The 12,039-nt window shown below is 34.9% G+C and overlaps 1 protein-coding gene across 1 annotated transcript in view; it reads left to right on the forward strand.

The window, feature by feature from the left end:
* The window catches only part of SEMA3E (semaphorin 3E), a 271,541-nt gene extending 260,761 nt beyond the window's left edge, over positions 1–10,780 (forward strand). The window contains exon 17 of the mRNA XM_081531726.1: positions 9,465–10,780. Coding sequence (XP_081387852.1) covers positions 9,465–9,917 — 453 coding nt within the window. The 3' untranslated portion in view covers positions 9,918–10,780. The remainder of the gene's footprint in view (positions 1–9,464) is intronic.
* The last annotated feature ends 1,259 nt before the right edge of the window (positions 10,781–12,039 follow it).

Below are 12,039 nucleotides of genomic sequence, written 5' to 3' on the forward strand. Positions count from 1 at the left end.
GAGACAGCATCTCTTGAGAAAACAAAAGAAAGAAAAATACAAAATTACATCTTTTAAATGTTGCAGTTACATCATGTCATCAAAACTAGGAGACTTGAAGTAGAATCCTATCTTCATTCAGCTATCTTGTTTGCTAGATGACTCATTTTCTTGACTTTCACCAGTGCTAGCTAATCCATGACAGGGATCAATGACAGCCATAAGTTTACATTTCCATCTTTATTTATACGTTTTGAAAGCAACGGATTTGTTCCATGTGAATATTATTTCTTGGTTTTTCTAGCTGTCATGACATTAAAATGCATGAACTCTTTGCCTCATTTGAAATATCTGTTTAATAGTTTTGATGTTTTATACTTTAGTCTATTAAAAAATATGTTCATCTTTTCTAAACTAACAACTCTTTATGGGTAAATATTCAAAACTTGTGTTTTTTAGCCTTGACAAGCATGTTTTTATAACATCATATGCCCCATATTTTAGTTCTGTAGTAATTAGCAGTATAGCTTCTTAATTTTATTTTCCTTTGCAATGGCAAAGACACACTTTCTTTTGTATGGTAGGAAAATATAAAGCAACTTTGTGATCTTAAGAATAGATCTAGAATAACTCTCTTCTGTTAATTTTCCAAGATAATGCTAAACATCTTTGAAAATTAAACATATCTTTTAGATCTATGAAATCAGATCCAGATCTGTTTTATCCTACTGAGACTAGTCTGACTCTGGACATCTGATTAAACAAAGTAGCATGGCAACGTAGAAAGTAATTTTAATAGTATATTTTAGAGACATTTTTGTCCCTGAATTTATCATACTTTCCTCTTTCCTTTGATCACTAGGAAATTTAGTTTTGAATTGATACTCCGATTAAAGTAGCTTTTGAGTGCCTTATGCTGTGCATTTTTGTGTTCAAACGTTATCTTTACTTTTATCCCCTGTCCTCTTACTCCTTGCACCCTGATCATCCTGTTATTCTTATTTATAAAAATTTTCAATAAAATGTTACTCTTAAACTGCCATTTATTTTCAAGCAGTATTTGTAAAAGTGTATGATTACAGTATTCCAGAGCATGAACAGATCTTGTAGACAGCCTAGTTTATTGTTTTCCAAACCAGGATAATCATTACAAAAAAACTGGAGTTTTGGTTTGTTTTGGTTTTTGGTTCTTATTTTTTGACTTCAGTTGCATAATTTAATCATACTCCATATTTTAGGGCACATTGTCATCATCAATCCACACAAATCTCCTCTCTTGTTTGACTTTTTCTCCACTTTCATCCTTGTTCTCCACATGCATTCACTGTAAGGACTGGAATAAGTCCAACATTGCATTTGTATATTGAACAAGTATATAACATTTTAGTATATGTGAGCTGTGAAAATAAATGTATTTTGTTATAGCTCTTATTCTGCTTCTACTTTTTAAACTCAGCACTATGTTTGTGTGGTTTATCACTATTCTATATACGTCTCTGTTTCATTCTTTCTGACAACTGTTCATGCCACAGCATGCATTCATTGCTCCAATTGATGCATTCCCCTACAAGTAGGCTGAGTGTCATTAATTCCCAGTACCACATCTTTAATGGTCATCTCTCTAGGTAACCCCTTATAAATCTGAGTGCAAATTTTTAAATTATTATCTGTCAACATCCTTCATTTTGGTAACTATTGTAAGCTTGCTTTCCAGAATTAATGCACCATCTGCACTCTCAAAGCAGTTCATGTGGGTTCCCATTTGCCCATATCCTCACCTATATTTGGTATTTCCTAATTTTTGCCTTTCTTCTGGGTACAATGTAGTATTTTGTTTAAATTTGCATTTCTAAAATTACTAGTAAGGTTGAACATTGACATTGCATACTTATGAAACACTGGAGTTACTCTTTTTCTGAATTATTTATTCATAGACTTTTTCCATTCATTTTTTACTTCCCTTTGTTGACTTTCAAGAGTTCTTTGCATCTTCTGTTTACATTATTTCATTATTGAATATAAATATTCAAACTTCTTTGATATAGTTGATATCTTGAATACAACATTTTTTCACAGAACGGCATTCTTATTTATAATAACTTTCTTCTCAGCATCTTCTTGTATTAGATGCAAGGTTTCTCCATTTGGGTTTTAATTACTGAAATATAAATACAACTTTATTTATTCTTTGTACAGTATAATAGGTTTCTCCAAATGAGTTACTAAGTAATTCACCCTATCTCTATTGGGGAATCATCTCTATCATATAGCAAGTTCACACTGGAAAGTGTTTTTAATAAAAGGAAATTTTTTGTTTATATTATTGTATATCATATATTTTCTGTAAGTCAAACGAATTTTTTTGTATTGTAGGCAGGCCAGATAAACAAATAAATATATAAACTGTTGGTCTTTATCACGTGACTAAAACTGATTTCATTGTTAAATATATTCTGAACTAAACCATTTCAAGGCCTTTGTCTATCCGTTTCCTATAAAAAGTATGGAACCATATGGTTGATACACATGGAAATCACTGCTTCTTCCTGACCAGCTACCAGATGTGCAGGGTTCTTTGTTCAATTACTTCTTTTATTCGACATTATGAAACATATTGAATCAATCTTTATAGCTAACAATATTAAAACCATTTTCAGTAAGAAATTTTGTGTTTTTATAGATTTTCTATAAGAATATTTGATAAAATGATGTATTATGTACCATCTTCTTGACCAAGAAAATCTGGTCTGCAGACAGCACAGCTGAATAAAAACAATTCTGTAATCAAGATATGATTGTTGAAGGTATCCATGTTAACAAAAGTGAAAAGATTAAGTTGTGGAAAGACTTCAAATACAAAATTTCTAAGCCATTTTTTTTAATTTTTAGCTATTTGTAGGCCATGGAAGATATATTTAACTTTCAGAGCAATTTAACCTACATAGTGTACAGTTGTCCAGACTGAAGAGTTAAAACATCTTTTATTCCTGAATTTATGATTCACTTAACCAGGAGTGGAGACCACAATTGTAAGACAGGCACCATCTACAACATGCAAATAAATGGTGTAGGACTTTCCCATTGTAATTGTTGTGCTTCTTTATTTTTGAACCAGTCTGGACTTTATGGATACATAATGAACTATTTCTCAAACTTGGGTTTCTGATTATGAAATAAACATTTGATTTTTATATCAGAATTGGAAAAAAAAAAGCCCACGAAAATACTTCTTATTCAGTAATGAAATATTTGTATTTGTTTATAGTTTTGCTTTTTCGTTTTATTTTAAAACACTTTGATAGACTGCTTGCTATATGCCAGAAACTAAACTAGATGACTTTCATGTTTTCTCATGTATTATTCACTCTCATAAGAAGTGTGGTAGGGAGGGGACAAAGGATCATATTTGTGATAATGTTTCTATGCAGATTCTTTTCAGGAAACGACTGTGTCCTGGAACTATTTTTCCTGTTGTATCTATGGAGGATAGCCTTCTTCATTAGTTGCTAAGTGTTCCTGAAATCATGCTTGCTTCCTCTCTATCCAAATCCTTATTGAACTTACCTGAAAAAGTGAATAACTTTTGAATTTATCTTTACTGGTATCCCCTATTGCCTTGTACGTTTGTACACTATGAACTAATTAGTATGTTCTCATTTTTCACATGTTCTGAGCACTCAAAAATATTCGGAATGATTAAGATATAGGCCTTTGCTCTTTTGAAATTTAAAATATGGTCAAAGAGATAAAATTGTATGGAAAAATAATTTGAAGAAGAATAAGAATACTAGCTTGTATGCTACAAAATGTGAATGTTATTGAGTTACAAGGAGACAGTGCTACATGGGCTGTGAAGAGAGTATTCATTTAAGAAGGGAAAACTTAAGCCTATAGAGAAATCTTTTTTAATGGATGGGTAAACAACAGAAAGGAGTTCAAGTAATGGAAAGAAAGAAACACTAAGACCAAAATAAGACCTAGGAATGGGAAGTAAAGAGGTAGTTCAGAGAGCAATAGCAGCAGGAGCTGTGAAGATTCGATTCTAGTATTGTATCGGTTGCCCCACCACCACCACCTGCCCTTAACAGTACAATATTTTCTTTGGCTCATACCATGATTTATAATGTTTATTAAATATTCACAGGACTGAAATAGGAAATGCATTCTATATGCTCATAGCTTTCATTCAAATATAGAATGAAGATAAATTTACAAACTAAATATAAACAAATGTAGGCATCATTTAAATGTTTAGTTGATGTAATGATTTTTTTTTTCCACTGAAATAAGGTATCTCCATGAACATATTATGGGATACAGGCTACCACATATGTGTGTGTGTAAAACATCTATCCATAGCACCTTGTGCCGTATGATGACTCAGTCCCCCCACACTTTTCTCAAGTGACTTCAAAATTTTTTATGTGCATTAGTACATAGGGGTGTTGTTTGCTTTTCATTTGGCTGGAATGTATCATTAACATATTAAATCCATCTTTGTTCTCAGCAGCTGGAAACTGCTCAAGCACTGAAAATAGCTCAGAATCAATGATACACACAAACACTCATCAGGAGATTGATCTTCCACATGATCCCATATAGTTTATTAATTTATATTGATTATCATAAAAATAAATACACTGAGAAATCCTAGAAAATTCACTCATCTCCCGAAATGTACCTCTTCTGCCAACCCTAGTGAGAAACAACACATGAAGCTGTTTTGGCATAGAGGATCAGAAAGGCAATGTCTAGTTAACTGAGGAGTTCTTACTTGCTCAGACAATGTGTTTAGCTACTCAGTCGTTTCCAACTCTTCGCAACCCCATGGACTGTAGCAGCCCACCAGACTTCTCTATCCATGGAATTCTCCAGGCAAGAACACTGAAGTGGGTTGCCATTCCCTTCTCCAGGGGATCTTCCCGACCCAGGGATTGAACCCAGGTCTCCTGCATTGCAGGCAGATTCTTTACCATATGAGCTACTAGACAAACAATAAAGTCAGAATAAGTTCCAAGTCAGGAATGTTACAAAAGGAAATGGACTTTGAAGAGTGAAATGGTACTCATGGACAGAGGAGCCTGGTGGGCTACAGTCCATGGGGTCTCAAGATTCGGACATGACTTAGTAACTAAACCACCACCCACCCATATGTTCAAATAAAGGGGAAAGATACCAGTCAAAAGAAAACTCATTATGGGACTATTATGTATTTGCAGGTAATGTTGCAGGCTCAGATGTATAAATGGTAATAGGTGAAATGAAGATATTAAGGGAGAAAGGATACTTTTACTTGGTGGTGTGAAAGAGCCCTGAAGAGGTGACATTTAGTTCATTCTTTGGGATGAGAAGGAGCCAGTTGTATGCGAGTCCCTTCAGGACCTGAAACAGAATCAAATTGGGCATGAAAGCGGGCACAGAAAGAGGATTTGTGGGAGGGGTGACTGCCATGAGACAGGGTAAAAAAAAAAAAAAACGGTCATGAAATAGGAGAGTCTAACATGTAGCAAAAATAGTGAAATGGAAGGGATGTTTATGCTGGTCAGCACTGAAGAAATGTTGGTGAGAATTTGATGTATTTGATATATGGATAGAACAATGATAGTGAAATACAAATGATCAGCAGTTGAGGGTAGGTTCAAAAATAATGATGATATGGTCAGAAAGAGAATTTAATAAGTGGGAGGGGAGTGCAGTTTGAGTGGAAAGACACTGAACTATAGTTAGTGAATCATCATATACTTAGTCCTGGTCAGTCTTTTATAATTAATAAGAAACACAAAATAATGGATTATTTATGTGTAAGATGCACCATCTTAGGGAAGTTGATCAAAATGAGAAAATAGAAGAATTATCAACAGATGCAAATAAAATGTGAGATAAAGGAAGGACAGAGGCTTACGCCTCTGAAGGAAAGAAAAATCCACAGAAAGACCAAGGAGAGAACCAGTATAATGGCATGTACTACACAGAACAAAAGACATTTAATGAGTCAAGTCCATCTGTGTCCAAGGAAGCCACTAATTTAAAAGCAGTGGAGGATGTGTTTCAGAGACAGTTTTTTATTGTCAGAGGCATGGTGTGGTCTCAGCTACGTTCCATGGGTCATGAATTTGTGGAAAAAGCTAGCGGGGAAAGAAGACTGCCAGGAGGACTGGGGAAGATGAGCAGAGTGGCAGAGTCCCTTGAGTTATTTTCTGTGGCAGATGAAAAAGATACATTCTCAAGGATAACAAAAAGTTTCTATATAGTGAAAATGGTTTGGTTTGAGGGCTCTTCCTGGCTCATCACTGGAGAACTTCCTGAGTTAATGGCTATCATGTTCTGTACACCAGAACATGGTCCTGACATGTCAAGGAAGCCCCTGTGAAGGATTCCAGGAGCCCCTTTTATCACCTGGGTCACTATGAAGCTTCTGAATAATTGGCCTTACATGGCTGAAAAGAATAACGGCTGGGAGCCTTGTAATTTATCATTAACATCCCTATTTGGCTTGCAATCTCTTTTGTTGTTGCTTACTTGCTAAGTCATGTCTGATTCTGTGCGACCCCATGACTGTAGCCCACCAGGCTCCTCTGTCCATGGGATTCTCCCAGGCAAGAATACTGGAGTGGATTGCAGTTTCCTTCTCCAGGGGATCTTCCTGACCCAGGGATTGAACCTGTGTCTCCTGCATTGGCAGGCAGGTTCTTCACCACTGAGCCACCAGGGAAGCCCTGTAGTCTCTTACTATACAACTAATACCATTTGTTACATTATTCACAGATTATATAAATGGCCACACAGGAGTAATCACACATGAAGAGTACCACTGCAACTTAGCTGTGCCCGAACTGATTAAGCCTCGAGAGAGCTGAGCCTGGCAGGTCTTGCCCTGACCTAACACTGGAACAAAAACTGTGCTTGTGGTAATGGCCTTTCCTGCCAAAGCGGTAGAGGGGCTTTGTACCCCTCTTGTATTGACAAAGGTTAATGTGATTTTTGTCTATATTCAAAGGGGAAGTCAGCCAGTGTATTTCAAATCACCTTTCTCCCATCGTAATAGGATCTTAGACCATGTGAAAACACATACTAGTTTGTTTTTAGCTAAAAGAATGGACAGGCGTCCATTTTATTGGACTTTGTTTTGTTACTATTATGTAGATACTGTGTTGTTTACAATTTGAAGGTTTGTGGCAGTCCCGAGTGGAGCAAGTCTGTTGGCACCATTTTTCCAACAGCCTTTGCTTACTTTGTGTCACCTTTTGATAATTCTCACCTTATTTCCAACTTTTCATTGTTATTGTATTTGTTATTGTCGGGGCAGTGTGTAATTTCCTCGGTTCTGTCTCGTCACAACAAAAATTTGAAGTGACAGACCAGCGTTGAAGCCCTAGGACAGACCGTGTCACAGCTCTCGGACAGATCAGTGTTACAGCTCAGTCTTATTTAGAAGATAAATGAAAATACATCCTCGAGGCGTGAGGGCATGCCAACCCAAGAGACACGAAGAGGAGAGAGAGAGAGAGAGAAAGAGCGAGACAGAGAAAGCACGAGAGAGTGAGAGAGAGAGAGACCCCCAGCCCTTTGGCTCCTCTTTTTATGTTTTTCCTCCTCCCCCTGGGCCTGCTTTGTGTAAACTGGGCTAGCCAGGAGTGCTGTTTGTTCTACCTGAGGTCCTCACTCCTGTCCTCGGACCTTCCTTTTTCTATTTTCATGGGCTTTTCCCTTCCTTGTCTTTTAGCCACCGCCATTCTGGACTCCTTTTTCCTATTCTAACTACCTAACATGATCTGTGATCAGTGATGTTTGATGTTGCTATTGCAAAAAGATTAATAGTTCTTTGAAGACTCAGATGACAGTTGACTTTTTTTAACAGTGTATTTAATTAAGGTATATCCATTATTTTTTAGACATAACACTATTGCACACTTATTAGACAATAGTATAGTAGAAACATAAATTGTATATGCACTAGGAAACCAAAAGTTTGTGTGACTTCTTTATTGCGATATTAATTGTGGTCATCTGGAGTGAAACCCACAATAAAGTATGTCTGTATATAGGAAAGGTAAAGGTAAGTATTCATAGCTCTGTACACAGTATTCTCACTTGTGTTATTTAAACTTCACAGCAATCCTTCAAGTTACATTAGAATTATTACTTCCATTTTTATAGAGAACACGAACGCAGGAAATATACATCAGTGACCCTAGACCACACAGTTAGTAGATGGTGGTGACAGTATTTGAATCTAGCTTTGTCTAAAGTCAAATCATTCACTCACTAGTACAACTATTACTGGTAAAATATTAGCTATTTACTGAAAGCCTTACTGTGCTCTTCTTACCCTGAATTATAATTATTTACCAATAGAAATAATGTGTGTAATTTATTACATCACAAACATGAAAATAAAATAGTTGAGTACTGAAGGTTTATGCAGACTTAAATTTACTAGACCTGTGAGGTTCTTCAGAGCAGAGTCTGGACTTTTGTTGTTTATTTTTTAGTCTGTTAAATGGACAGAATTGTAGGAAGTGCTCACTGAGTTAATGAATGGATGGATTCTTTTTGGTAAGGAGAGAGAGTGTAGGTATCACAGCTCTCCCAACACAGGGCCTCATAGATTGATCAGTGTGATCTGGGAAACATAAGAACCTCTGAGCTAATAATGTGAGAAATTGCATTTATTCTGCCATTAAAAAATTATATTTGACAGATCTTCATATCACTCAAAGCTTGACTACTATACTGAACTGGGTGTTTTTTCTAATGGGTAAGGGAAATCATTAGGGAGAAAGCCCTCTCAGTTTGTTCTTAAGAATCCTGATGTAAAATGACCTCTAAGTCTTTGACATGAAGTGATCTCAATATAAATAAGTTTAGGACAAACACATGTGTGCACAGATACACATGTTCACACATGCACACACACCTGATCTAATTACTTAGCCTCTTTCTCCTAGATATTTATAATATATATAGCATAACAATATAAATATAAAATAAACATGTATGTATTATAATATGAATATTTAAATAAAATATTAACATGTTATATACATTTATATAGTATATTATGGGCTTCCCAGGTGGTGCTAGTGGTAAAGAACCCACCTGCCAATGCAAGAGACAAAAGAGAGGCAGATTTGATCCCTGGGTCAGGAAGATCCCCTGGAGGAGTATGGCAACCCACTCCAGTATTCTTGCCTGGAGAATCCCATGGACAGAGGAGTCTGGTGAGCTACATTGCATAGGGTCTCAAAGAGGTCGGACCTGATTGAAGTGACCCAGAGTGCATATAATATATCATCTTTATATAGTTAATATATTCATTATATAATATATGTATAATATATAATTATGTATATATGACTTATAAGATTTCATCATATGATTGCAAAAATTAAAAAAAAAAATTCTAGATAGTGGAAAGGTGTAAGCTGGTATTCTTTTCTCCTGAATAATACTTCAGTGCTTTTGATTTTCTTGTTCTTGTACAGGTGAAGACAGATGATAGAGTGGTTAAGATGGACCTTGGTTTACTCTTCCTAAGACTACGCAGAATGGATGCTGGGACCTATTTTTGCCAGACAGTAGAGCATAGTTTTGTTCATACAGTCCGTAAAATCACCCTGGAGGTAGTGGAAGAGGAGAGAGTGGAGGAGATGTTTAACAAAGACTTTGAAGAGGATCGGCTTCATAAGATGCCTTGTCCTGCTCAGAGCATCATCCCACGTGGGACAAAACCATGGTACAAGGAATTCTTGCAGCTGATTGGTTATAGCAACTTCCAGAGAGTGGAAGAATACTGTGAAAAGGTATGGTGCACAGATAAGAAGAGAAAAAAGCTTAAAATGTCCCCGTCCAAGTGGAAGTATGCCAACCAGCAGGAAAAGAAGCTCCGTCCCAAAACTGAGCACTATCGCCTGCCGAGGCACGCGCTGGACTCCTGATGGGGTGAAACCACCTACTGGCTTCTGAAAAATTTATATTTAGAAACTAAAAAAAAGAGAGAGAAACCATATACTTTCTTTGCATTACTTAGAGTTTTCTGTATATAGAAAGGACTATAGAGGTGATATCATAAATTGTTCTATATACTCATTTGACTGGTTAACCTCACATAAAATTAACTAACTTTTTTTGAAAACCATGGATTGCTCAATGATTTCACATTCTGTTTATCAAAAGATGACCATAGCTGTAGCTTTGAGTAGTTGGCTGATTTTCATGGCAGTTGTTATTTTACTCTTAAGATTAATGCAATATTGCTGAAAAATTAGATATTTTCATAATCATGGCAAAAATAAATAAGTGTTTTAATCTTTATGAACTTTGCCTTTCCACCACAATGTAAAATATATAGATTATCACATACTTTAAAATTCTCATGTGAACCATCTGTACTCTTAAGAATTAATGTAGTAGTGTTGTCTAAGCCATGAGCTTTATGAAGCAGGTCTGTTGTAATTATTGTAAACTATGAAAGAAAAATTGTGGTAACTTTGAGGCTTGTGTCCTTCCTAAAACGTTCAATAATAAACCACACTCACAATAGTTCTGTTTCAGAATGAAAACACATTCTTTGAATTTCACTCCAGGGCAGAAAGAAGAAAGTTAAGGTAACATATCAAAGACAGCAAAGAATGTCAAGACAGATGGAGTGACAGAAAACATTTTTGCTGCCCTCTTGTGGTAGAAAAGGTATATTCTCATATCTTTTTTCTAATTCTATAGATTGTCCAGTAAAGATTTAGAACCAGTTTTTCAATAAACACATCTAGGTCATTTTCAGAAAGAAAAAAAAAAAAACTAACTTAAGTGAAAATGTGATTCTTAAAAGATAATGTTCATGAATAATTTATTACCTCACAAACCAAAAATGAAGGTACTAAAGCACTGAAGCCCTATTAAAACTTAAATTGTATGTGTTTTAAATAATCTTCCCAGAAATCTAAAAGCTATTCCAGAAACATGTTTTATGTTTTAGAAAGTAAAATATTCTGCACTCAGATATCAATATTTCCTTTTAATTTTATATTAAATAGGAAAATTGTTTCATGAGGTTCAATTAACTACCAAGATGTTTAGAGCATCTTTACTTGTTTCTTATAAATATTATCAGAGGTTTTTATATTTGAGAATGATTATTTCCTGAAGTTTTTTCTCTTTATTTTATTTTGCTGTTAATTTTCTAAAGTATGAAATTCTGAGAGTTTTCATTTAACTGAAACTAAATGCAAGTGAATTACACGTAAATAATTATGAATATTTATTTAAATTTATGTTTGAATGACATTATTCTCAGTTTTTAAAATTAGCTTATAGGTTATAGTTGATAATGTGATGGTTTGCAATTTCATTCAAGAATTAACAAATTAAAGAAAGTTTGGATGGTTCATTAAATAAGTTGCCAAGCTCCAAAAGTCCTAAAGGAAACAAATAGTTTAGAAATAAGCATTCTCTGAAATGCACAGTTGTTATTTATCTAAAAATCCACTGGAGGTCATTACTGTCCATTTCAGTACTAACAGAAAGCTATACGTATTTCAATAAAGGCCTACCCAGTGCGGAGAAAGAGAACCATAACCCCAGATAAGAGGGTCCTTAGAAAAGTTTGTGTCTGCAGTACTCAAAGTGAACAGATAAGGCAAAGCACCATTGAAAATAATGTTCTGTTAACACAAGAGAAGGGAAAGTAGGATTTTCTCCTGTATTCATTTTTTTTTTTTTTCAAGTAAGGCAGGTACAGTATAAGTGGCTATCACTTTCGTCTCAATAACACACCCAAAAGCAGTTAATGAGAGCAGTGATGTTAATTGTAAACTAAAATATTTTGTAGCTGAAGAAATAAAACTGAGGAAAATAACTTTTCTGTTATGTAAATCTTAAGAATTAAATGATTCTACGAGCTGTTTCAACTAAAATGAGATGATTATTTTAATAAGACAAAAAAAAAACTTTTTAAAATGCTAACTGATAGAAGCCTGATAAGAAAATATTGAGGACACAAGTTCACAATTTAGGGAGAGGACTAAATTTCAAATATACTTATTTTTCCATCTTCTTACTTTC

Source organism: Giraffa tippelskirchi, chromosome 10 (genome assembly GCF_054371585.1).
Source record: "Giraffa tippelskirchi isolate mGirTip1 chromosome 10, T2T-mGirTip1v1.2.pri, whole genome shotgun sequence".
NCBI classification, from domain to species: domain Eukaryota; kingdom Metazoa; phylum Chordata; class Mammalia; order Artiodactyla; family Giraffidae; genus Giraffa; species Giraffa tippelskirchi.